The sequence below is a fragment of the Crinia signifera genome, chromosome 7 (assembly GCF_055691185.1).
Source record: "Crinia signifera chromosome 7, ASM5569118v1, whole genome shotgun sequence".
NCBI classification, from domain to species: domain Eukaryota; kingdom Metazoa; phylum Chordata; class Amphibia; order Anura; family Myobatrachidae; genus Crinia; species Crinia signifera.
In genome coordinates, this window is record NC_139223.1 from 49,877,628 (window position 1) to 49,904,379 (window position 26,752).

At 45.5% G+C, this 26,752-nt stretch overlaps 1 protein-coding gene across 1 annotated transcript; it reads right to left on the minus strand.

Moving 5' to 3' along the window:
* Window positions 1-1,629: 1,629 nt before the first annotated feature.
* Window positions 1,630-26,752, minus strand: LOC146021180 (MAPK regulated corepressor interacting protein 2-like). The gene is made up of 5 exons (XM_083154979.1): window positions 26,743-26,752; window positions 25,611-25,704; window positions 5,958-6,082; window positions 4,173-4,268; window positions 1,630-2,249 (listed from the first exon to the last, which is right to left on the minus strand). The coding sequence occupies exons 1-5, from the start codon at window positions 26,750-26,752 to the stop codon at window positions 2,185-2,187; spliced, it is 390 nt and encodes a 129-aa protein (XP_083011105.1). The 3' UTR covers window positions 1,630-2,184.

Below are 26,752 nucleotides of genomic sequence, written 5' to 3' on the forward strand. Positions count from 1 at the left end.
CGGAAAGCTGTTCCAACACTGGTGGTTTCCTAGCCACCCCCATTACCTTCTCCTCACACTACTTGTCCCTCACTTTGCAGTTATATGTGCTGTGCTACAGCTAATCAGTAACTGGACGTGCGCAGTGCAGCTTTGGAGCACGCTCAGTGGCAAATAACTCCACTGTGACTCAGGTTATAATGGCCTCAATTTTATATTCTCATTCTTCAGAACTGTGCACGGACTCTGTACTTAGCAAGAACTAGGGTGGGCCTTGGTGATGTTACAGCTATTATACCATCATGTAGCCGCCGCACGGGTAACCATTCGGTGGTTTAACCAGAAGTTCCAGTAAAGTCTCAGGAAATGGTTCTCCTTCAGCCCCTGCCTGTACCCATGATACCGACTCTCAGTACCACGCAGCAGCAGTAGAGAATCTCGATGCTTGAAGCGGTTCCCAGCTTGTCTCGATTTCCTTCAATAACAAATAAGTCAAACGTTCTCATACACTGGAAAAGTGTTCTTTCGCTCTCTCTCGTCTTCCTTTGGGATCCTCTGCAATAGGATCAATGGACCTAATTCAGATCTGATAGACTGCACATGCGTTTACCCATGGATACCCATTGATGAAATCCTGCTTTTTCCCCCTTCCCTAACCGTTTGCAAGGTGACTGACAGGAAGCCTGCCTATAACTGGCTGTGTAATGAGCGTGCTAAGAAAAATGCAGACGTGCCAGAATAAATGCAGGCATGACTAGGGAAATCACAGGCGTGCCCAAGCATTTTAGGGGAGGATGTGTGACATTAGCTCTAGCCTTGATCAGGCTGCTTTCATTGCAGCTGCCCAGTAAGTCCAGGGCTACTCAAAGCCTGTGGTCAGTGGGAAAATCATTTGATTCAAGAACGACTTATGAATGGATCTGCAGGTATTTGCACTGCTGCGAATAGATTCACAGCTGTACACATCTATTTGCAAGGTGGGATTTCACTCCAGCGGGGCGGCATTTACCGGAATACTGGCTGTTGCAAATTCACTAACGTGCGATCAGATCTGAATCAGGCCCAATGATTTCCATCACCAGTTATGCTGCTATACACACACATTGGCCCGTATTCAGATCTGATCGCAGTACAATTTGTTTGGAAAATGGGCAAAACCATTTGCACTGCAGGTGGGGCAGATGTAAGAGAGAGTTAAATTTGGGTGGGGTGTGTTAAAACTGAAATCTAAATTGCAGTGTAAAAATAATGCAGCCAGTATTTATCCTGCACAGAAACAAAATAACTCACACAAATCTAACTCTCTCTCTGCACATGTTACATCTGCCCCACCTGCAGTGCACATGGTTTTGCCCATTTTACAAACAAATTTGTACTGCGACCAGATCTGAATAAAGGCCATTGTGATGAGCATGTGATTTGACCGAATGCTCTAAAGGGATATTACCCAACATCCTCAGACACCGGTTACATTCATATCAAAACTTTGCAGTTACAGAGAAACTCTAAATCTTTGGGTTCTGTCATTTACACATCAAGGATTTACTTTCCAAGGCAAAACATGACCTTTATTTAGAAAAATAGACATTTCCCGCACTGTACAGACCCCTCCGATTTTACAAAAAAAACACATAAAGAACGAGACACGAGGGAGACTAGTCCTAGGCTTCACCTGTGTCCACAACACGCAACAAAGGCCTGACACCATACTGACATGGACAGGAATACCACTGGGTAGAAAAGATCTGCCTACACTAGCAGACGGTCAGCAGATGGCTGTAATGCTGCGCGCAGGAGACATTAAGGAAGGTGAATGCTCAATATAAATATTTCTATGATTATTACCCCTTCAGTAAACTGTAGTGCACTGCTCCAGCCCAGTGTAATCCCAACTCTTGGGTAATGTATCTCTGCAGAGCATTCCTCCCAGCCCATCTTGTACTACAAGCACCTCCAGGTCAGTGTCCGGTACATGATCATTCTGTGCTCTCTCAAATCACCTTGAAATCTGTAAAGGATGAATCACAGCAGATACAGAGAAGGCATATGGTGAGGAAAGCGTATTTGTACGTCCACTGCATGGTCTCCTGTTGCGGATAGAATGCCGCAGTGCGAGACCCCGTACAGTTGTACTAATGCAAGAGGCAAAACTGTGCATATTTAGCGGCAGTAACAGAACACGGGATAAGGGTCTCCTCGCTCCTCTTAGTTCTCAATATTGGCCAGGAAGCGCTCAGCCCACCACTCATCAAGGTCGAGGGGAACAAAACCTGCAGAAAGTAAAAGAGGGCGGAGAAAAAAAATTGGAAGTGGTTACACCGGAGACAGTTTGACATTTAAACCAATACCAATTCTAATAATTCATTTTGAGAGAGATGCATCAAGAGAGAACATGGTAAAGGTGCTCAAAGCAACCAATCAGCTTATGTCATTTTAAAGAATGTGCTTGGGAAGGGACAGAAACTGGTTACTTTGGGCAATTGCTCCACTTTATCTCTCTCCACAACTTGATCTCCACTTAGAACCTTATCACCAGGAATAAAACTTTCTTTTCCAACACATTAAGCTGCAATCTCACATTTACCCATTTGAATTTTTTAAGATACAGGGGCAGGAAGCCAGAATTCATGCTGCACTGCAGGTGGGGCAGATGTAACATGTGCAGAGAGAGTTACATTGGGGGAGTATCTTCTGGCTGCTTTATTCTTGCACTGCAATTTGGATTTCAGTTTGAACGCACCCCACCCAAATCTAGCTCTCTGCACATGTTACATCTGCCCCAACTGCAGTGCACATGGTTTTGTCTATTAGAGAAGGAGTTTGCTTTTGCAAACCAACTTGAATTAGGCCCTAAGTACGGACTTCTATAAATGCCACAAGAAGAATGACTCTGAACGTATGTACAAACGTCTCAGTGTCTATTACATTATGGGCTACCGCGGCTGCCAGCACGTGCTCAGTGACAGCCAGAGGATTCCATGTTAGAAGCCATGCAGCAGCCTGGATAATCTACACAATAAAGGCTCTCCATAAAAGGTGATACCCCAGAGTACATATGTTTGCCATTGGTTAATAATTACATTTGTATGTTTTTTGACAAACTGTATTGTATAGAATGTAATGAAGGGTGAGAGGCACCGATTGCTTGTAAGTTGCATATCGTATCAATCATTTCCTCTGAAAAACACAATTATTCAGGTGCTGCTAACGACCTGACTAATAATAAGGGGCGCATTTATCAAGATCGCATTTTACAATGCGATTACTAAATCCCCGTGCGTTTTCGGGGATTTAGACGCAAATATAGTTTGATAAATGGGCCCCTAAATGAGAAAATAAAAACCCTCAACTTTGTTCGCCAGAGGAATAAGAGTCGACACAGTTGCACATACTCCATAGCCCACGGGTGGTCAAGCCGGTCCCTGAGATCCACCAACAGGTCATGTTTTCCAGACCACCTCGCTGGTGCACAGGTGTAGTCATTACTAACGGTCGCATGTTTAAAAAAATCGAGCTGCATTCATTCCTAACCGACACATTGGGGCCCAATTCAGACCCATTCAGATGGGATGTGAATTTGCAGCACATAGCATGATCGAACAACCACACATGTATGAGCCGTCCGCAGGCAGCGAGTGCAGGATGACACCCTGCGGGCATTTGGAGGCATGCCGCCAGCTGTATCTGGGTGTTCCCTGGCCACCAGAAGGGAGGGCCTCTGATGGCACCAGCGATTCCTGGCTCACATAGCGCTGCGAGCAGGGTGGAGAATGATTTTCCCCTGTGCACAGCTGTGTAGGCATTCACAGCAGTGCACAGGGGTGGAGAAGTGCAAGGGGAAGGTGGGTGCGTGAGTTCGACAGTTTGAACACTCGCAGCCCAGACAGCAAGGCCGAATCAGGCCCATTGTACAGATCCACAGGTGGAGGACTGGTTTGGCCACCCCGGCCCTAGCCCTTATGGTTTTCTCTATCACGCACACAATGTTTATACAAAGTAACAAGGGTTACCTGTTCAATATACATTAAATTTGTTAAGTCTATACTCTAGTTTTTAAAACATAATAGTGCACATAAGCATGTATGGAACCCCCACATGTACCCCGACACCCAAATCGGGGTCCAGTACACATTATGCCAGCTAACTGTATAAAGCTGTAGTTAGAAATAAGAATCATTACTGTGAGCTTGTACCGTTATGAGCAGGAGCTGGTGACTGATCTTGGTATTGCTGAGGACTGCACTCATCGAGTTCCGGTTTATCCAGCTGATGCTGCACCTCCTGCCAGGCTGGGGGAAAGCAGTAATAAAGGGTTAGCTACTATTAGGTTTGTCTGTAAAGGCCAGGTGTAAAGGTGCCCCCGTACTGTGCGATCACCCAATGCGATTTGATCTTTTTAGTTTAAATCACACCAGGTTTATTTTCCCATGCGATACACGCACCCGTGTAGTCAATATCACAAGGATAAATCGTATGTGCATGCGGGTGTTTTTTTTTTATTACATCACATAATATTATAGTGTAGTCAAAATCTTGTGTAGTTCAAATTGCACAATGTGTACAGTCCAAATCGCATAGCACACATTGTATAGGCCCAAATCTACAGGCACCATAAGACTTTTTCGGCAACCTAGACGAAAACTTCAAAGCACTATCCACTCACACCCCACCCCCACCCCACCCCACAATGCCACCTATACCCACTTTAAAGACTATTTAGTGAAAGTGTGGAGGTGGAGTCTTAAGACCAGTACACACAGTGAGATATTGTCTAATGGTCAATTTTGACTAAGCGATTTTGTCAGCTGCCTAAAGTTTTCTGATGGTAGAGCCGGAAAATGGGGCTTTGCATTTGGCACCAAAAAGGATTTACATGTTGTATAACCTTCAGGGGGCATTAGTTTATGTGTGATCCTGTATCCAGAGTGTGGCACAACATTTGGCTTCTTTTTTTTATTTTTTTTGGTGAAGGGGGCGTGTCTGACGACATAGGTTGACACGGACACCTTATATAAAAGTACCAGGTCCCGTCACATGACCCGCTGCTCTCAGCACACTATTATAATCTAACTCTATGCTCACTTGGATCATGTAGTAAGTACGAGTCGCTTTCAAAGAAAAAAAAAGCATGACTCATGTAGACTTTTTGCCATGTCGGCATTTTGACGGTCTGCCAATGGTTGTCGGTAAATTGACTTCCTCCCAAATAAACCAGACCACAATTTCAATGTAATCCCCAAACGATCTCCGGTGCATGTACGATATAGGGCAGTTACAGGACGATTACAATAGGCAGGGGATTACAATACAATCATTTTTAATCTAGTTGGATTATAGATTACAGTTTATCCATCATCATTCAAAGATTTCCTTGTTCTTTCACAATTCAGTAAGGACCGGTCAGATATAAGGGGCAACGTCCAACTCAGTTGTACAAAACATAAGAAAAACGACATAATGAGGATTTCCCTCTATGAGTAAAGAGTCTACATGATGATGTCATGGAAGGTTTCAAACATCTCTGTTCCATTACATGACAATTGGAATGTGCATCACCATTTATATCTGGACATCCCATCAGATAACAAACACAAATAAGCAAACAATTTATTTATTTATTTCTGTATTTTTGCTATGGTTAAATTTAAGAATGAAGTCAGGAAAGGCTGGCCCCAGGAGCTAGCAATCAATGAGCAGCACGTTCATGCCATATTTTCTAGCACAGTTCTGATCTGCAGCCACCATTAACCAATCCCTGACAATTTAATATACTGGTGGAATACACCAAACTGTGGCCATCCAGCTGTATGAAACTACACATCCCAGCATGCCTTACCACAGTTCTAGCATTCCCTAATAGCCAAACTGTGGCAAGGCATGATGGGACTTGTAGTTTCACATCATTAGCCATAGTTTGGCCATACCTGTACTACAGATAAAGCCAGAGTATAAGGGAAAGGGGGAGGACACACTCTTACCCTGATATACAAATCGGACGTTCTCCTCGTGCGCTGGTGTGTAAATCTCGTCCTCTGCAGGAGGGCTGACTGCTGGGGTGCGCTTTCCGTTCACACGATTGAACACTAGTTTGGGAGTAGAATGGCTGCGCAGAAGGAGAAAGATAGATACATATAGTAAATCACTACAGCACCACGGACAGCATGCAGACCCGCTCCCCTGTACTCTCAGAAATAATAGATTTCTGAAATGGTCTCCACAACATAAGCATGTATTTATAACATTCTCCCCGTGCTTGCGTGGGTTTCCTCCGGGTACTCCGGTTTCCTACCAAAATCCAAAAATATACTGGTAGGTCAAAGCTGCCTACCCTCCTGCATTCTGCAGGAGACTCCCTGAAATAGCAGCAATCTCCTTCTCTCCCTCATTAGTCTAGCAATCTCCCTCATGTCACCTAGCCCACATTACACTGTTACAATACATTGAATTATCAGCACCATTTCCCAGCACTTTAGCAAGTATAGTATCTCTAACTAACTGCTTTGGGGATCATCAACATTTGGATATAAGTCATTTTAAAAGATTCCTCTCAGATATAGCAGCACATACCCACGCTTCTAGGTGCTACATTCACAACATCTTTTCACAATCTTTCCATATATGGAACTAGACACACCCTTTGGGTGGAGCATGACACGCCCCCTCAATGGGGCGCTGTGCAAAATTTTATTACCATCTATAATCTCCCTGAAACTAGTTTTCAAAAGTAGGCAAGTATGTGGTAGGTTAATTGGCTACCAACAAAAGTTTACTTTAGAATGTCTGTGTGCGTGTATAAGTGGTAAGGAATATAGATTGTAAGCTCCTCTGGGGCAGGGACTGATGTGAATGTTCAAATATTCTCTGTACAGCGCTGCGGAATATGTGTGCGCTATATAAATAACTGGTAATAAATAACATATGTGGCTCCATCACATTGACATGTTCTCTCAGGAAATGTATCAAGCCATAGCAAGAGCGAAAGTGGAGACGATCCCCATGGTAGCCAATCAGCTTCTGCCATTTATCTATTGCAGTCTATAAAATGAAAGTGAGGAGCCGATTGGTTGATATGTGCAACGGTTCCTTGTAATCTCTTTCACAAGTTTGATACATCTCACCCAATAATCTCTCTATGATAATAAGGTCACGTGCCTAGGATTCCGGTTGTATAAATGGAGATATAGTGTGCTCATTAAGGGGGGTATTCAATCCCGGGTCACGGCTGTCAGCCAGGCAGCCGTGACCCTGGCCTGTTTTCATTTTGTTCGACCACAGATTGACAAGCGCGATTCAATGTCACACTTCGCGATCGCTGAAAAGGGGGTGTGTCTGCGTAAACGGCCATGGATTGTCGATATTCGGCCACGATCGCGACAATTCATGGCAGAAATCGACAAAACGGTATCCCAAATTAATTGTGATGGTCCAGAAAAGTCAATAATCTCAACGCGTTTCCCCCGGATGTTCTCTGTCCAGGTGGTGCTCCTGAGGAAGCCGGACAGAGAACATCTGGGGAAACGCGTTGAGCTTATTGAAAACGCGTTGATTCATCCATCATGCTACTAAGTGACCTGTCCATCCTCCCACTGACGTCCACAATTTTCCTGACTTTTCTGGACTATCACAATTAATTTGGGGGTACTTGTGTATAATCACGGCTCCCACGATGTCCATAGTAAAAAAATTGAATCGCATGCGCTTTTTAACAGAATAGCATCCAAATGCAATGAAATTAGTATCAAACATGTTCAATGGCCCCCAAATGTCATTTTTGAGGCTGTACCACCCCCACTATCAATGCGAACCCGAAGCGTGGCGAGGGGCGGTGGGACACGTCCTACGACCTTTTCATACCCCCACTATCCATGTCGGTGTGGAGTTGAGAATAGAAAGCGTGGCGAGCGCAGCGAGCCACCGAGCCCGAAGCGTGGCGAGGCCCGCGAGGGGACACGGATACCTTCACAGGTATACGCGTCCCCTCGCGGGCTTCACAGGTGTCCGCGTGCGCTCGCCACGCTTCGGGCTCGGTGGCTCACCACACTTTCTATTCTCAACTCCATGCCGACGTGGATAGTGGGGGTATGAAAAGGTCGTAGGACGCGTTCCGCCGCCCCTCGCGGGCTCGCTGAGCTCGCCACGCTTCGGGTTTGCGTTGATAATGTCAAAAATTTTGATGCATTTCTGTTAAAAAGCGCATGCGATGCGATCGTGTGCGATGCGATCGCATGCGATTTAAAAAAAAATGCTTAAAGCTGCAAAAATCGCATTCCACTACATTTGGCCTGCGATGGGAGCCGTGAAAGTACACAAGTACCAATTTGGGATATCTGCATTATTCCTAACCGTTCCAGCATCCAAGGAGAAGACGCCTAATAGGGAGGTTTGAGCCCTCAATAAGGGAACTCCAGGACTCTGCCACCACCTTTTTCTGGCCTACAAACTTTACCAGAAAACATCGGATGGTAATATACACTATCATACCATTAATCATCTACAAACAAGCCATTATACATGGAGCTCCCAACCACATATTCAATATCCCTGTGATATATTTATTGCTCATCACCATTATACATGTTTTTTATATTTACATTTTTATGTGTATGTAATTTTGCCTTATCTATGTATATGTAAACTTTTTTTAAATTGAGAACCGTCTTGTCTACATATTGGTACAGCCAGCGCTGGCACATTTCCTATTTTGTATTTCAGCATCTTTTGGGTCTGACAACCCAGTGCCAGCAGCTGTTGATAGCGCATTGGTTTCTTCTGATCACCTAGTGTGTATTGGGGCTTTACTCTATGGCAGGTGCAATTTGTGCACATATGGACACAGTCGCTGAAAGCAACAAGTTTGCGTCTAGTTAGCCAACCCCCCATTAGCACCCGGAAACGGGCACCAGCAGCTTCTGCTGATTAAAGTTATATGCAGCATGCCTATATTCTGTGTGTGAGTGAGGCTGTATCTGCATATGAAATAGTGTATTCATGCAGGTACAGTCGCACACAGAATATAGACATGCTGCATATCATTTTAATCATCGGAAGCTCTTTGAGCGTCCTGGTCACATAATATGCAAAGAAGATGAATTTTAAGCAAAAAAGGTGCCCAAGTTAGCAGAGCTGGCCGGGGGCTGCATGGTGTATTGAGGCAAGATGTATGAGGAAACATCTGTATCCAAGCAGAGGCAGAGGTCACAGTGTTAGTGGGTGTGCGAGTGCTGTGTGCAAGTGGGTTGGTTGTGCAATAGTGTTGGGCATATGTGTAAGGGGCATATGTGTGCAGTGTATAAATGCATGAATCATGTGCGACATATGTGTAAGGGACATAACGTTTGTCATTATGTGTAGAAGGGTATTAATAAAGGTTGGCATAATGTGTAATGCGCATTAGGTTTATAAGGACATTAATAATGTAGTGTATGTCATGTAAGGGGCATTAATGTGTGGTATTATGTGTATAAAGGCATTACTAATGTGTGGCATTATGGGCCTTATTCTAGTTCACTCTTTCTGACAAAATCCTTCTTACATGGACAAAACCATGTGCACTGCAGGTGGGGCAAATGTTACTTGTGCAGAGAGAGTTAGATTTGGGTGAGTTTTACTTCAAAGTGAGATCTATATTGCAGTGTAAAAATAAAGAAGTCAGTATTTACCCTGCACAGAAACAAAATAACTCACATAAATCTAATTCTCTCTGCACACATTACAGCTGCCCCCCTGCAGTGCACATGGTTTTGTCCATCTAAGGAGGATTTTGTCAGTAAGAGTGAACTAGAATAAGGCCCTATGTGTATAAGGTGCTGTACTGTATGGTGTAACATATAGAATGGGCACTACTGTGTGGTCTAATGTGAAAAAAGAGCAATTCAGTGTGATGTAATGTGAATAATGGGCACTACTGTGAGAAGTAAAGTATATATAAGGTTAAGTGGTACTACTATTAATGATGTAACGTGAATAAGGGACACTATCGCATGATATAATGTGAATGAAGTTGCACTAATGTGTGGCATAATTTGAATTGGGGGTACTATTGTGTGGCCATGCCCCTTCCCAGCGAGAACCCACCCCTTTTTGGGATGCGCGCCAAATGTGCACACGGTTTCTATTTAAAATACAGAGGGTAGGAGCACCAAAATGAAGACTGCTGTGATGACTGATGATGGTGCTGGGAAAGGGGAACAGGGTCAGAGGCGGAACTACTGGCAGTGCTACGGGGCACTAGACAAAATCTTGCCTAGGGCATCATATTGGCTAGGACCGGCTCTGATGCCCACCAAAACCACATGTGCAGAGAGCCTCGGAAACATGCTTGTGTCGGACATCGCCGAGCAGCCCCGTCTGCCACACCGGGTCATATGAGAACCTTCTAGTGTCGGGTGTATTATCTGGTTCTCTTTTTTTGCTGAAAATTCATCTCAGTCGCAACACAATTCTACTAGGGCACGACTGGCAATAAAGGAAATGACCAACATTAGAGAGATGCCCGGGACTTGGTAACTCACTCACGTGGGCATCTCGCTCTGAATTATTTCACACTGAGCAGAGAACAGAAACTATATATTATCCTGGCATTCCCTAATGCCCAATTGAAGTGGAAGTATTAATTCCTTCCTCTTTATAATATAACGTCTGCGGTAGATGTGGTAGGATGCAACAGAATGATGCCACATCCTACCACATTGTACCAACAGAGTCTCTCCTAAATACGTCACATGGCATTATCTGTGGCATCGTGTGTAACCTTCAGCCCACCAATCACGCACATATGCAGTAGTGTAAATGCCTTATTAATCATTGTAAGTCTTGTATGTATACATAAGGACTCACACTGACCAGGCAAACACAGATATAAGGCAGCCTTCCTGATAGGGCCGCAGTCATGTAGTCAGCACTCGGGAAGCTGGTCACTTATCACTGTGGCTGTTGTAGGCTTGGGGTACAGGTGATACAGGCAGCTTAATCTGGTTCTAGGGGAGAGTGAGGGAAAGCAAGAGTATTGGTCCTAGAGCCTGTTAGCAAGGCTGCAATTTTGGCAGATGGACAAAACCATGATGGACAAAAGCATGCTGATGCCCACTTGGGCATCAGTGGGGGAGCAGGGCCATGCTGCGTTAAGCCCTCATTCGGAGATGGTAGAAATAGACTGTGTAGTACAGTCTGGGTGAAATGTAATAGGATGAGAGATTCAGAAAGTGACATTTTGTAAGAAAGTCTTTTAAAGCGGCAATCATTTACACTTCAAAATCAAATAATTGCCACTTTAAAAAAAACCTGGAGATTCCTTACCAAATCTCTCACTTTCTGAAGCTCTCCTCCGATTACATTTCCCCCTTTATTTGTAATTTAGATTCCGATGCCGCGGGGCAGCACATCGGAATCATCAAAACAAAGTGCTATTTGCATTGTCTTGCTATCGATTTTGAAAATATTGTAAAAATCGCTAACCCAAATCGCACCGTGTGTACACAATTTTATTATTTTAACGCCCGGAAAAAATATTATGGGCGGTATTCAATGAGCCTGATTCGCCATGTTTTTATGGCGAATTTGTCCTGTTTGGCGAATTTTTGACTAAAACGGTGAATCACCCTATTCAATGACAACATGGCGAATACATTTGAAGGTTTTTTTGCCATGATTCACCGAGTAGCAATCGCTATCTTTTTATGGAGAAGTGGAATGTGAACTTTTAAAATAAAGTGTTTTGTTTTTTTACATTTGGTGTCAAAAAATCAGGAATTTTATTCTGAGGATGGGGCATGCTATTTTTATTCATGTGCTGTAAGCACATGAATATATATTTAATAAAAAAAAAAATATTTTTTTATTTTTTTTTATATTTTTTTTACACAGCAGCCAGCAGGGGGCGCCGGAGCCGCTCATTAGATATTCATATATTCACTGCACCCGATCGTTACGATCGGGTGTAGTGAATATACGGTCCCCTGCTGGCACCCCCGGGGGGCAGCCTGTGCTGCCTGGCACCCGGGGAGCCCACCTCCCCTCCACAAACGCTCTGGGGCAGGCAGAGAGACTTCCATCCCTCTGCCTGCCACCGTCCTCAGGCTCCCTGCGGCGTTCGCCGCAGGAGCTCATATTTTTCCCAGGGGTGGACGGCTTTCCATAGCAGGACACTATGGAAAACCATCCACCCCGTCACTCATCTGCTGGTAATATGAGCAGATGAGCGGTGGTGATGAGGAGCACGTATATCTGCGCTCGTCGCCGGGTGGTACACACAGGGCGGCTTTCAGCTCAGAATCACCCAGTGTGTATGGGCCTATAGACTGCAAATATTACCATCAGAGACAGATCCTGCTGGTGTCTGACATTTCCCAATAATATGTTGCAGTTTGAGATCATAATTTGCCAGCCAATATAAAGAGATCCTCCCTCATCAGTCCCTTTATCTCCAAATACTAAAATACTCCAAATCTGGGGATCTGACATAAGACAAATCAGGAGATCTCATCCAGGACCCAGATCTATAATGTTCCTCATCCCACTATAGGGAGAGGTAATGTACGTTACCGTACTAGCAGCAGAGATCATCCAGGACACAGATGTATAATGTTCCTCATCCCACTATAGGGAGAGGTAATGTACGTTACCGTACTAGCAGCAGATCTCATCCAGGACACAGATCTATAATGTTCCTCATCCCACTATAGGGAGAGGTAATGTATGTTACCGTACTAGCAGCAGATCTCATCCAGGACCCAGATCTATAATGTTCCTCATCCCACTATAGGGAGAGGTAATGTACGTTACCGTACTAGCAGCAGATCTCATCCAGGACACTGATGTATAATGTTCCTCATCCCACTATAGGGAGAGGTAATGTACGTTACTGTACTAGCAGCGGATCTCATCCAGGACCCAGATGTATAATGTTCCTCATCCCACTATAGGGAGAGGTAATGTACATTACGTACTAGCAGCAGATCTCATCCAGGACCCAGATCTATAATGTTCCTCATCCCACTATAGGGAGAGGTAATGTGCATTACCGTACTAGCAGCAGATCTCATCCAGGACCCAGATCTATAATGTTCCTCATCCCACTATAGGGAGAGGTAATGTACGTTACTGTACTAGCAGCGGATCTCATCCAGGACCCAGATGTATAATGTTCCTCATCCCACTATAGGGAGAGGTAATGTACGTTACCGTACTAGCAGCGGATCTCATCCAGGACCCAGATCTATAATGTTCCTCATCCCACTATAGGGAGAGGTAATGTACGTTACCGTACTAGCAGCGGATCTCATCCAGGACCCAGATCTATAATGTTCCTCATCCCACTATAGGGAGAGGTAATGTACGTTACCGTACTAGCAGCGGATCTCATCCAGGACCCAGATGTATAATGTTCCTCATCCCACTATAGGGAGAGGTAATGTACATTACGTACTAGCAGCAGATATCATCCAGGACACAGATGTATAATGTTCCTCATCCCACTATAGGGAGAGGTAATGTACATTACCGTACTAGCAGCAGATCTCATCCAGGACACAGATCTATAATGTTCCTCATCCCACTATAGGGAGAGGTAATGTACGTTACCGTACTAGCAGCAGATATCATCCAGGACACAGATGTATAATGTTCCTCATCCCACTATAGGGAGAGGTAATGTACGTTACCGTACTAACAGCAGATCTCATCCAGGACACAGATGTATCATGTTCCTCATCCCACTATAGGGAGAGGTAATGTACGTTACCGTACTAGCAGCAGATATCATCCAGGACACAGATGTATAATGTTCCTCATCCCACTATAGGGAGAGGTAATGTACGTTACCGTACTAGCAGCAGATCTCATCCAGGACCCAGATGTATAATGTTCCCCATCCCACTATAGGGAGAGGTAATGTACGTTACCGTACTAGCAGCAGATATCATCCAGGACACAGATGTATAATGTTCCTCATCCCACTATAGGGAGAGGTAATGTACGTTACCGTACTAGCAGCAGATCTCATCCAGGACACAGATCTATAATGTTCCTCATCCCACTATAGGGAGAGGTAATGTACGTTACCGTACTAGCAGCAGATATCATCCAGGACCCAGATCTATAATGTTCCTCATCCCACTATAGGGAGAGGTAATGTACATTACCATACTAGCAGCAGATATCATCCAGGACACAGATGTATAATGTTCCTCATCCCACTATAGGGAGAGGTAATGTACGTTACCGTACTAGCAGCAGATAAGAAAGTTGTTATCGTGCAACTCGGAATTCGACCACGTCCCTGGTGGTCAGGTTTGCACGAGTGTTACTCGCCGGGCGGAGGGCGTGCATGGGACGGACACAGGGGACCCTGAATGTTCTGGGCATGCCCAGAAAACCAGTCGGTGCACCCAGAAAACCGCTGGGCAGACCCCTGCAAACACAGGTATGCCGATGCCTGCTTGGGGCAGGTGGCTGATGTCACACGATGTCAGTGCCCACCCCGAATTCGGCCATCTGCTGCCAAAATAATAGTCATTAGACCGACTTTTATTCACAAAGGGAAAGAAAAATGATTTGATGCTGAGAGACCAATCGAATCATTTATCACCCGTGCAGACGCATACGAGGGATGTGTGAGCGTGTACCTGCTCGCTAGGCTGCACATGTACACAGCTTAGTGCACAGCTCTGAATCAGGCCCATTGCCTCTGCTGACTATCACTATACTTTCTGAGCACATTATATATGTGCGTGTAAAAAAAAAAGACAAAAGGGGGGAAATTTACAAAGATGTGTATTCTGCTTCACATGTGATGTTGCTATGGGCAACTAATCAGAATCTACTTATTTATTTAGCACCATCTAGAAGATAGTAGACAGGATCTGATTGGTTGCCCATAGCAACATCACATGTGAAGTAGAATACACATCTTAGTAAATTTCCCCCCACAGTGTTTTATTAACATTTATTATAAGTGGAGTCTGAATACATCTAATAGTACAGGGCACCTGCACCATACAATTCTACTCTCTTCTTTTGTTTTCTATATACTGGATTGTCCAAGTGCAGCATCTCCACAGAGACAAATCAACAAGATTTACAGGGCTGGTATAAAAGGGGTAGAATTCCCCATTGGCCACTCATTACTCCCTACAGATGTACCCATGCCGGATGTTGCCACGATTCGTTAACGTACATCAGGACAGGCCAACCTGTGGCTCTCCAGATGTTGTGAAACTACAAATCCCAGCTTTGAAAAAGTCTCTGGTTGTCCAGGAGAGGAAGCGCATTGCTCCACATCCGCCAGTCTCCGGCCTAGACTTGTTCCTGACTTCTGCCCTTACTATCTTCCACTTTGCCACTCCTAGTTCCGCCCGGATCACCGCTCTCACCACTGCCGTGCACGCTGGTTCCTGGAGCCGCACGTGATCGCCTCCCACAGTGTGGAACCCCACGGCATCAGACTTCCATCTGCCTTGCGGAGGTGCCGCTATCATACCCTCAATGACAGTGAGTTGATGCATCTATACCCAAACTTGAAAGGTTTCACCCGGGACTCCTGTATATGGGTGTACAATTAACCTGACCTCTCCTGCTTACACTAACACGCAGGTACAGCAGCTTATTACAGATTCGCCAACTGCCTGTATGGAACCTATTGCATGTCAGCCTACTTGCTAAACCAGGCTTTTATTTGGCTTCACAATTGCTTTGCTGCTTTTGGCTACTAACTGTTTGCTACACCCAGCGGCTTATTCTAAGTGGATTGCACCTCCATTTATTCCATATATATCTTGAAAAAGGTCCCAGAGGCGGACCGAAATGTCGATGCCCATCACTGTTTGCCATGCTGCCTGATTAAAACCCCACTGTTTGATCAATTACAAGACTGGTGAGTGACTCCATCTATTTCTACTATATATATATATATATATATATATATATATATATATATATATATATATATATATATATATACACACACATACACACACACACACACACACACACACACATACATACATAGATACATACATACACACACACACACACACACTCCAGCTGGGACGCATGCATTAAGTCAGGAATTCAGTCAAGTCTTATTAACATTTACAGTTTTAAATACCTTATTGCTTGCTAAAACATTGTACATTATATGTTTGTTTGTCTATCATACCCCAATTTCTGTTTTTTACCTTCCTATACGGTTTAGATTATTATTTCTTTATATAACCTTCTTACCTTAAGTACAGCGTGTCCTCCATCATTGTGCTCAGCGTGATATTATTATTCTTTTTATATACTAATTTACTACCTTATTGACAGCACGGTGTGTACCACACAAAAAATACAAATCCCAGCATGCCTTGCCACAGCCCACAGTTTTAACACTCCCTTATAGCAAAACTGTGGCAAGGCATGAAGGGATTTGTAGTTTGACAGCATCTGGAGAGCCACAGGTTAGCCAGGCCCATACTTCCCAACTTTGGCAGTTTAGCAGGCGGGACGCTGCGGCTGTGTGCCGCAGGCGCGGCAAAATTTTCGGGGGGGCGGCCTGATTTGGGGGCGTGGCCTATACTCGCGGCTCTCCCACGAGGCCACGCCCCCATTTTGCCGCTATGGGGGCATGACCCAGAGGCTCTGTGAGCCTCTAGCCATGCCCCCAGCCCCCTGGCTGCGGGAATAGACGCTGTGCGCAGTTTATTCCCCGCTGCTTAGCAACCGACAGGGGGGACTCCCAACAGCCCCCCCACACCGCGGGACACTGCCGCCCGCGGGTGGGACAGCGGGACAGGCCCTGATAATCGGGACTGTCCCGATAAAATCGGGACTGTTGGGAGGTATGCAGGCCTGAAATACATTGTGGCAGTGACTACATGTGCCAGGGTGCCAAACACATAACAGCTATGAATTTTCTATATCTCACCTACTAAAACCATTTTGTATCAGTCTGCTGACCTACAGCTTCCCACGCCATAGCCACATGTACACATTACAAATCTATGGGGGTAGGAGAGTGATCAAGTGAAGAGAGATAGAGGATCTATTAGTATTACTAAATAATAACACATTTGTAAAACTGGGGATTTTTTCCTGTACATCCAGCAGGGTAAGACCCTTCTTGTAGGCAATATACGGTATACATAAAAGTGACACTGTTATGGCCCCCATACATTAGCCCGACTTGTCATAAGGACAAGTCGGACCTGATTTCCCCTGCAGCTCCACGGGAGGGGGACACACGATTAGGCACTTGATGTGCTAAGGTTTGCATATGATAAATCGCATGGATTTATCATATGCGGTCCCCGGGGAGCTGCAGGAGGAGGGAGCCATGCGGGGGGGGGGGAGAGGTCTCAGCCAATCAATGGCTTGCTAGTCATCTGTATGGGCTTTTTTCTTTTCTCAAGTTAGTGTGTTCCTCCCGGCTCCCGCCGCTGCCCGGCAGCCAGCGTCATCCTCCCTGCCCATCGCGCTGCTCCCGCTGTCACCCTCCTCCTGCCCGGCTCCCTATGCAGCCTCCCCCTGCTCGGCTCTCTATAGCCGGCATCCCCCGCCCGCTGTCATCCCCTGCACGGCTCCGGGGCTGGGCTGCACATAAGATTTAGCAAATCTTATGTGCAGCCCGTCCGACCTCCCGACCCCGATCTGATGCGCACGGGACCGCGCATCGGATCGGACGGGGTGTCTGCAAGTGCGATTTGGGCCGATTTCACGGCCCGATTCATCCGAATCGGGTGAAATCGTGCCCAAATTGCATAGTGTATTGGGGCCTTAAGAAATGAAATAATCCTATTACCATTTGTTAAGGAAAATTACATTAACACATTATTTGTATTGCTTTACACATTCACTTTAATAGTCCCAAGGGGAGATTTATGAAACTTTAGAGAAATAAATTGTCAAACTATAAAATACATCAGCTGCTAACTGCCATATTACAGGCTCTGTTTGAAAAAGGACAGTTATAAACTGGTTGGTTATCGCTTGCCACTTTATCTTTATCCCGAAATCAGATTCTAGATGTCATTATGACATCACAATAGAGCTTTGGAACATAAGATGGGATAGGCTGAAACAGAATCTTTAGAAAGGTAGTTATTGGAGAAGAAGGATTACAATTTTTCTTATCTGGAGAAAAGTGTTTTCTGTAATCATTTGTGATAATTAATATTATTACCAACAACAACAACAACACATATAGTAGCACCAATGGAAGGTAAGTGAACTTTTTTTTTACAAATACAGTACATACATACATACACATATATATATATCTTTAGAACAGGTTATACAATACACAGCTTACAACAAAACAAAAAATGACAGCACCGCATCAGTCATAAATGGGGTGGTAATTCTAACTAAATATATTGTACAAGAATAGAATAGGGGTAAAGTGTTTTTCTATCAGCTGTTTACTTACCCATGGCTACATGTGAGTTATATGGTGATAATAAAGTTATTGTCCCTTATCCTACACAATAGTACTTTACTGTATACACGTTACATCTCATAGTAGTGCCCCTTATTCACGTTACATCACACAGTACGAACCATTATTCACATTACACAACACAGTATATCCTTTACACATAACGGAACACAGTAGTGCACCTTATACACATAGGGGGACATTTACTAATATGAATTCGTAAAAAATAGGTGTATTCGTAGGCAGAAATACACCTATTTTTTTTTACACATTTGTATTTTCGGGATTTACTATCCCGAAAATACAGCAATTCGTATTCCTAAAGATGGCACATTCGTATTTGTATGTACAAATACGAATGTCTACACCATCGATAGGATACGACAGGAATCACCATTCAAAAGATATTGATAATACGGCTGCTAATTGGCATGAAACTACAGCCACGAAAATACGGCAGGAAAATACACCTTGATTTCCCTGTCGTATTTGCTTTAAGCCTGCACGGATCAGTCAGATCCATGCAGGCTTTAGTGTAAAAAAAAAAATAGAAAAATAAATATATATATATATATATATATATATATATATATATATATATATATAAAAAAACCGGCCTGGCTCCTTCAGCCTGGTGCTGGTTACAGCTGTGGGGGGGACCCCACGCTGTTTTTTTATTAATTTTTTCTATTTTTGCAGACTTTTTTGCAAATTCGTATTAGCGGCCGTAGATATGTGCAGCTAATACGAATTACTACGACATCGGAGGGTTACAAAGACTTTGCATACGGCTGAAACAGTCGTATGCAGTCGTAGGAAAAATACTAATATGAATTTCAAGGGAATCCATATTCGTAAATTTCTCCCACCATGCCACACAGTAAGGTGCGGCATAAGGTGTACAAGGGCATTACTAAGGTGTAAAATCTTAGTAATACCCTTGTACACCTTATGCCGCACATTATTGATCCTTACACATTATGCCACACATTCCTAATGCCCCATATAGTGCCACACAGTAATGTGACAGAAACTTTGAGATATTTCATATACCTCTCTTTTCTGTGAGTAATTTCATGTTCCCCACTACACTTTCCATCATTTTTAATTTGTCCCCTTATAATTAGTTAATATACCACCCCCCTCCCCCTCTTTTTAAAATGAATTCCCGGGTGCTGACCATTGAAGCTAAGCCAGCCCTAGGCATGTGAAGCATGCCCCTATATTCCAAATGGCCTGGGCATTTTCCTAGTTTCCTTATGCCTGTGGCCATCTCTAAGTTGGTAAGTACTAAGTAGTAGGAACATTTACAGGGACATATATTTCCCAGGGTAAATGTAGGAGTGTAACTAGAAATGAGGGCTGTATAAGAGATTAGCTAGGGTGTGGTATGGCAGATTGTGGATGTTTGTACCATATCGACTAATACAGGCCTGGCCAACTTGGGGCTCTCCAGATGTGGAAAATTACACATCCCAGCATGCTTTGCCACAGTTCTAGCATTTTATAATAGCAAAACTGTTGCAAGATATGCTGTGACTTGTAGTTTCACAACAGCTGGAGGGCCACAGGTTGACCAGGCCTGCTCTAATGCCATCATTTGGGTAATTACTTTATGAATGCCACCTAATTGTGAGGGCGGGATATGCATAACACGGTTTGTTTGATGGTTATTGGGTGGGCCATAGCCAGTGAGATGTGGGATTGGGGAGGGACTGTGATAGGCTGCTTCTTCCCATTGTAATATTCCTAAAGGTTTATATGTCTTTGCTTCACAGGTGCAGTAACAGCAGGCATTCCAGCAGTAACACCATCTGCTGAAGAAGTATTACAGGCCCAAAACATACTGGCCCAGTATGGAGACATCATCCCACCAGCCCCCATTAGTAGTACGTATGGTGAGTAGTAATATTACATTTGTATTTATTAGGAGTGAGAAGTAGTTTGCAGTGTTCCCTCCTGGCCGACATCGGCAAGTGTGTATTTACTTGCCACCCTCCCCCCAAACCACTCTGTTCTATAAATGTTTATACAAATACATTGCTATATATAACTTGGCTGTAAATTAAATGCATTTATTAACCAAATGTGTTTTTCTTGAACAGAAGACAAACTTCTAGAATGTATCTTCTATGGCATCATACCATCACTAATATTGCTTGTAGTGATAATGATTTGCATTTGGTAAGTTAATAATATTATACAGATCCTGTTACTGCATTATTGCCTAACTATTATTTACTATATTATCATTAAAGGCATCACTAGGGGGTTGCGGACTACATCCCATTGTCACCGTTCCAGGGGGTGTTTCCGACACTCGAAGCAAGCGGTCTACCTCTCGTTTTTACACAGGAAACAGTGCAGTTACATTTGGGTGTGATCTTTTGGACCTAGTATTAATGGTGGGCTTGGAGGGTTCTCCTTCCAGGAATACAATTATTATCTCTAACTAACTTTTCCTTATTTTTTTACAGCAAACGAAAAAAGAAACGTGATACAGGTAACAATAGTTAGATATTGGATATACATAATAACACCACAGGACTGTCCAGTGGAGGATTTTACCCCCAGACAATGTGCCACTGTGCTCAGTGTTAGTAAAAGACAGATGCAGTTCACCAGTCCAGGCTGTGATAGGCAGAGAGCTGGCTTCATTTTGGAAGCCACTCCCTGCCTTACAGTGCAGTCCTAGCTGGCTTTTATGGGCTGCAGTCATTGCAGTCCATAGAAACTCTGTGTTTGCACATGCTGTTGAATGCTGGAAGCACTCCAGAGGATCAATACCAATCCCTAAGCAGCGGTCGTTTGCTGCTTAGCTAGCGGCAGAACACAGATTGGCCGAATGCCCATTCATGAACACATCTCCTCACATGTGGCCGTAAGTCAGTCTAGACTTACCTTTATTTCCGTCAGAGATGGCAGGCGCTGACGTCATGTGATGACAGCCGTCCACCCCCCAGCAGGCATCGGCCCACCTGCGTTCCCAGGGGGAACACCCATATAATGCTGGGCATTCCCTGGTCCAGCCCAGTGTCCGCCCCCTCTGCAGCGAACAGCTCGTCAAGTGTGCACATGTGCAAATAGGACCACCATTGGAATGGCGCCAAATGTGGCCCCTTCTGAGTGATACAGAAGTAGGCCCCAGGTGCAGGGGGGCTGGGAGGGGGTTATGGGATGCGGCAATCGCTGCTGTGTCTGTCTGTGTGTAAGATGTACAGTATCTTTATCTCTATGTAGTAAGTTAGACATGAAAGAAAGAAAAAAATTCTAAAGTTGTGTCTCCTTTGTCTTCTTCTTTAAGACCTAGAAAGAAACATTAAGGAAGAACCCAGTACAAGCACGCTGGTCACCATAACACGGACCTCAGCCCAAATTGTGCCGTACGAGCAGTGTTCCTGCCCCCACCACCTACACCCTACTCCGCACCACCCACAGCACCTCCTCATCACCACCTCTTTATCGGTGCCACTTCTATACAGGTGAATGCAGTGAGAGAGGATTTACAACTTGTCGTCATAACGCTCCATACATAGGGTAAGTGAACTGAAAACATGGATTCGCTATTTACAGTTTCTTTTTTTTTTTAAATGTTTTTATTGAGCCTCAATATTAATATTTTAAAGTCTTGGTAGATTGGGTGGTAGGAGCCCATTAAGGTAGGGTCTTTGCCTGGTTTCAACTATGATCCTAGCCAGGGGCGGATTGGGATGAAAAACCAGCCCGGGAAATTTATGAAAGCAGCCCTAATGGGGGTGGAGTCTGCTGAGGGGGTGGGGTCTGTGAAAGGGGGCGGGATCCCTACTTATAGGGTAGAATTCCAGGTTGCATGCAGTTGCGGCCTTTCTTGCAACTTTTGCTGCAGTTGCATCTGCAGCTATATGCTAATGCCATTACACTGCCCTGGTGCATGGCCGTGCACCAAATATATGGACTGGCCCCGCAGGAAAATACAAACACATTTGCACCAGCAGGAAAAAAAAAACATCAAAATCAATTTGCCCCCCACAGGAATAAACACATTGTCACCCCTCTCCCCCCCAGATAAAACACTGGCTCAAATAGAAAACAATGATATTTACTGATAGCCCAAACAGGTAAAATAAATACATTGACCCCTGACAGGGCAAACATTAACCATTAGCCCCCACAGAAATAAAATAAAAACACATTGAGCTCCACACACACAAAAAAGTGTGGAAAGTATATGTCCCTGGGGTGGGGGTACTGTGGCTAGGAGGACTTGGGGTAGCATGGACAGTGTATGTTCCTGGGGGGGCAGGGATATTGTCGGTAGTGTACAAGTCAGAGAGGTATATACTGGAAGCCAGGGGTTTGAGCGGATAGTGGCTATGGGTGGGTACTGTACAGTGAGGCCTGGAGGGGAGCAGGGGGCAGGCTGGGAGCAGTAGTCGGAAGCAGAGGCAGGCTGGAGTAATAGTAGTGTGGATAAGGGGACAGGCTAGGAGCAGTAGTGGGAAGCAGGGGCAGGCTGGAGTAGTAGTGCAGATAAAGGGACAGGCTAGGAGCAGTAGTGGGAAGCAGGGGCAGCCTGGAGTAGTAATAGAGAAGATAAGGGGACAGGCTAGGAGCCGTAGTGGGAAGCAGGGGCAGGCTGGAGTAGTAATAGAGAAGATAAAGGGACAGGCTAGAAACAGTAGTGGGAAGCAGGGGCAGGCTGGAGTAGTAATAGAGAAGATAAGGGGACAGGCTAGGAGCAGTAGTGGGAAGCAGGGGCCGGCTGGAGTAATAGTAGTGTGGATAAGGGGACAGGCTAGAAACAGTAGTGGGAAGCAGGGGCAGGCTGGAGTAGTAATAGAGAAGATAAGGGGACAGGCTAGGAGCCGTAGTGGGAAGCAGGGGCAGGCTGGAGTAGTAAAAGAGAAGATAAGGGGACAGGCTAGGAGCAGTAGTGGGAAGCAGGGGCAGGCTGGAGTAGTAATAGTGAAGATAACGGGACAGGCTAGGAGCAGTAGTGGGAAGCAGGGGCAGGCTGGAGTAGTAGTAGTGTGGATAAGGGGACAGGCTGGGAGCAGTAGTCGGAAGCAGGGGCAGGCTGGAGTAGTAATAGAGAAGATAAGGGGACAGGCTAGGAGCAGTAGTGGGAAGCAGGGGCCGGCTGGAGTAGTGGGAGTGTGGATAAGGGGACAGGCTGGGAGCAGTAGTGGGAAGCAGGGGCCGGCTGGAGTAGTGGTAGTGTGGATAAGGGGACAGGCTGGGAGCAGTAGTGGGAAACAGCAGCAGGCTGGAGTAGGAGTAGTGTGGATAAGGGGACAGGCGGGAGCAGTAGTGGGAAGCAGGGGCCGGCTGGAGTAGTGGTAGTGTGGATAAGGGGACAGGCGGGAGCAGTATTTGTATGGTTATAGCTAGGCTGCAAAGAATTATTATTAGGGTTAGGCTGAGTTGTGTGTAGAAGTAGGTTTAGGCTGCAGGGGGGCAGGGGGTGTATGGTTAGGTTGTGTGTGTGTTTTTTTTAGTTAGGGTAAGGCCTTTGAGGGATATGAGTAGGGTTAAGGTTAGGCCGCAGGGGTGCGAGTATGGTTAGGGTTAGGCTGTGTGTGTGTGTGTGGGGGGGGGGGGGTTTCAGTGGCGTAACTAGAAATTTTGATCCCCTCAGCCAAAAACAATTGGACTGTTTCTTGGCAATTCGGCTCCCAGTGCAAAAAGTAAAAAAACTGGAACAGTGGCCATGGCCTTACAATGGTGTGGTCTCAAAGGAAATGATGTAGAGAGGCAGTGGGTGACAGTGAAAAGGTAACAGGAAGAGGCAAAGAGTGATGTCTAAAAAAGTCAGAGACCAACAGGAGAGAGAGGGAAATGGGGAGATAGTGACAGTCACACCGGGGAAAGGTAGAGGGTGATGTAGTGGACGATGGGGATGGATAGTGGGAGATAGAGTGGCAGTGGTTTACAAAGAGAGACAAAGGGTGATAGAAATAAGCAGTGGGTGACCTCAGGGAGAGAGTAAAAGAGGTAGTAAGTGGATGATGCCAGGGGAAGGCAATGTGTGACAGAGGATGGCAGGTAGAGGCATTGGATGACAGAAGAGAGAGGTGACAGAAATAGAGAGTGGGGAAAGAGGAGGGAGGGGGGGAGAGGGGACAGAGGGAAAGAAGGGAAGGGGGTAAGAGGGGAAGGGTGGAGTGGGATAGAGGGGAATGGATAGGGAGAGAGGCGGAGAGAAGGGTAAGAGGGGGAGAGAAAGGAGGGAGATAGAAAGAGAGGGGTAGAGGGAAATGACGACTGTCGTCTCTCCTCCACCCTGATCACTGCTTCCCATGCTAGAGTACAGGACTTTGCCCGTGCTGCACCCCCTCAGTGGAACGCACTCCCTCGCTCCATTAGACTCTCCCCGACCTTGCAAAGCTTCAAACAGGCACTGAAAACTCACCTATTCATCAAAGCGTACCCTTCCACTGCATAAACCAGCTGGTTCTCCAACCCCCTGCCTGTTTACATCCTGCTATCTAACCACCACCCACTCGCTTGCACCTCTTGCAATCTGTCTGTCTCCCCTTCCTACTAGATTGTAAGCTCCTCTGAGCAGGGCCCTCTTCCCTCCTGTTGTCAAAGCCCACTTCTCTTCACATTTCACTCACAGCTCTCCTATACTCCAACACTCAGTGACCATCTTTGTCCGCATACTCCTCTCCATCATTGGCATCAAGCCTCTAGTTGTATGTTGATTGAGTCCTCACTACTTATATCCAAGCTGTAATGTGTATTGATCTGTGGCGCTCTTTATTTGTACTGTATTTTTGTTATTTATTCAATGTTATGCCAAGCTTTGTCTCCCTGTATTGTTCCTTTGTACGGCGCTGCGAAACACTTGTGGCGCCTTATAAATAAAATTATAATAATAATAATGGAGAGGGAGAGACAAAGTAAAAGAGGATGAGAGGGAGGGAGATAGAGAGGCTAAGGATGTAGAGAGAGAGAAGGGGGGAGGAGGAGAAGGAGAGAGAGGAAGAGAGAGAAGGGAGAGAAGGAGAGGAGAGAGAAGGAGAGGAGAGAGAAATAGAGAGGAGGGAGAAATCAGCTGTAAAGGAAAGGAGAGAAAGGAAAAGAGTGACGGAGGGGTGGATAGAGATAGAAAGGGAGAGTCGGAGAGAGAGAAAGAGGGAGTTATGTAACATTGGTGCAAGTGTGGTGTGAAGCAGCTTGTGAGGTAGAGGGCCATACTGCCACATCCTAAACTGCGCTCGACCCCCCGACTTACCTCCGGCTGTCAGCTCCAGGCTGCTGCACAGCTCCTGCTTCTAGTTGCCAGCTCCCGGCAGCTGCGAGTGTCCGATCCGATCTCCAGGCTCGTGCTTCTAGATATCAGCTTCCGGCTAGCACCAGGTTCATACCTCAGCTCCTGACTCTTGCTTCTGGTGTCAGCTTCAAGCAGCTTTGTGGGTCAGGCTCCCGTCTCTAGCTGTCTGCTTCTGGTTCCCGCAAGGTTCAGACCGCAGTTCCCGTCTCTGGTGTCAGCTGCAACTTAAACTAGATTTAAAAAAAATAAGCACCTAAATGACGGGGGGATGTTAGCGTAAAGTCCCTTACAGCCCTACCACAGAAGGCATTCTATACGGCATAGTCTACCCTCACAACACAGGACCCCAGACTCTCCCCTTACTATGTAGCATCCATCACCCCTCACCCAGCACAGCACCCCTCATTTAAAACCCCTCTTCAAGCACAGCACAGATCACAGCAGAGCACCCATCCCTGTATGCCATCTCGCCACACTCACCAACCCTGTTCCAGCACAACACAGCAACCAACACCTATCCCAGCATGTCAGCACCCCTAACCCTTCTTCCTGCACAGCAACCCCCACCTACCAGCACCGCACAGATCACAGCAGCAGCACCGATCTCCCTACACAGCACTCAGTGGCGGAACTAATGTCTAGTAGGCCCAGGTGCAAACATATGTTTTAGGCCCCCACCAACCTGCCTCCCACCACAGGACGTCAGCCGCCCGCCCAGGTCTAGGACCTGACTCCGCAAGTCTAAGCCAACCAGAATCAGGTCCTACAGTATATCTCTACACTGAAAGAAATCACTACATTACAGTACATTGCCCCCACTCCTCTACACTACATTGCCTCCACTCCTCTACACTACAGTACATTCCCTCAATATGCAGCACTATATCACTACACTGTAAATGCTACACTACAGTGACATTACAGCTTGTCTTCACTCCCTCCAGCTCAGTGGCCAAAGTCTGCAGTATGCTGTGCCCTGACCCTGCTCTTACACCCCCCCGGGAGCCCAGCTTCTGCCTACTGCACCTATACTGTTAGCTGAAATATAAGTTACAAAGCATGGAGACGCAGTTGGTTAGACACATCATCTCACCGCTGGCCAT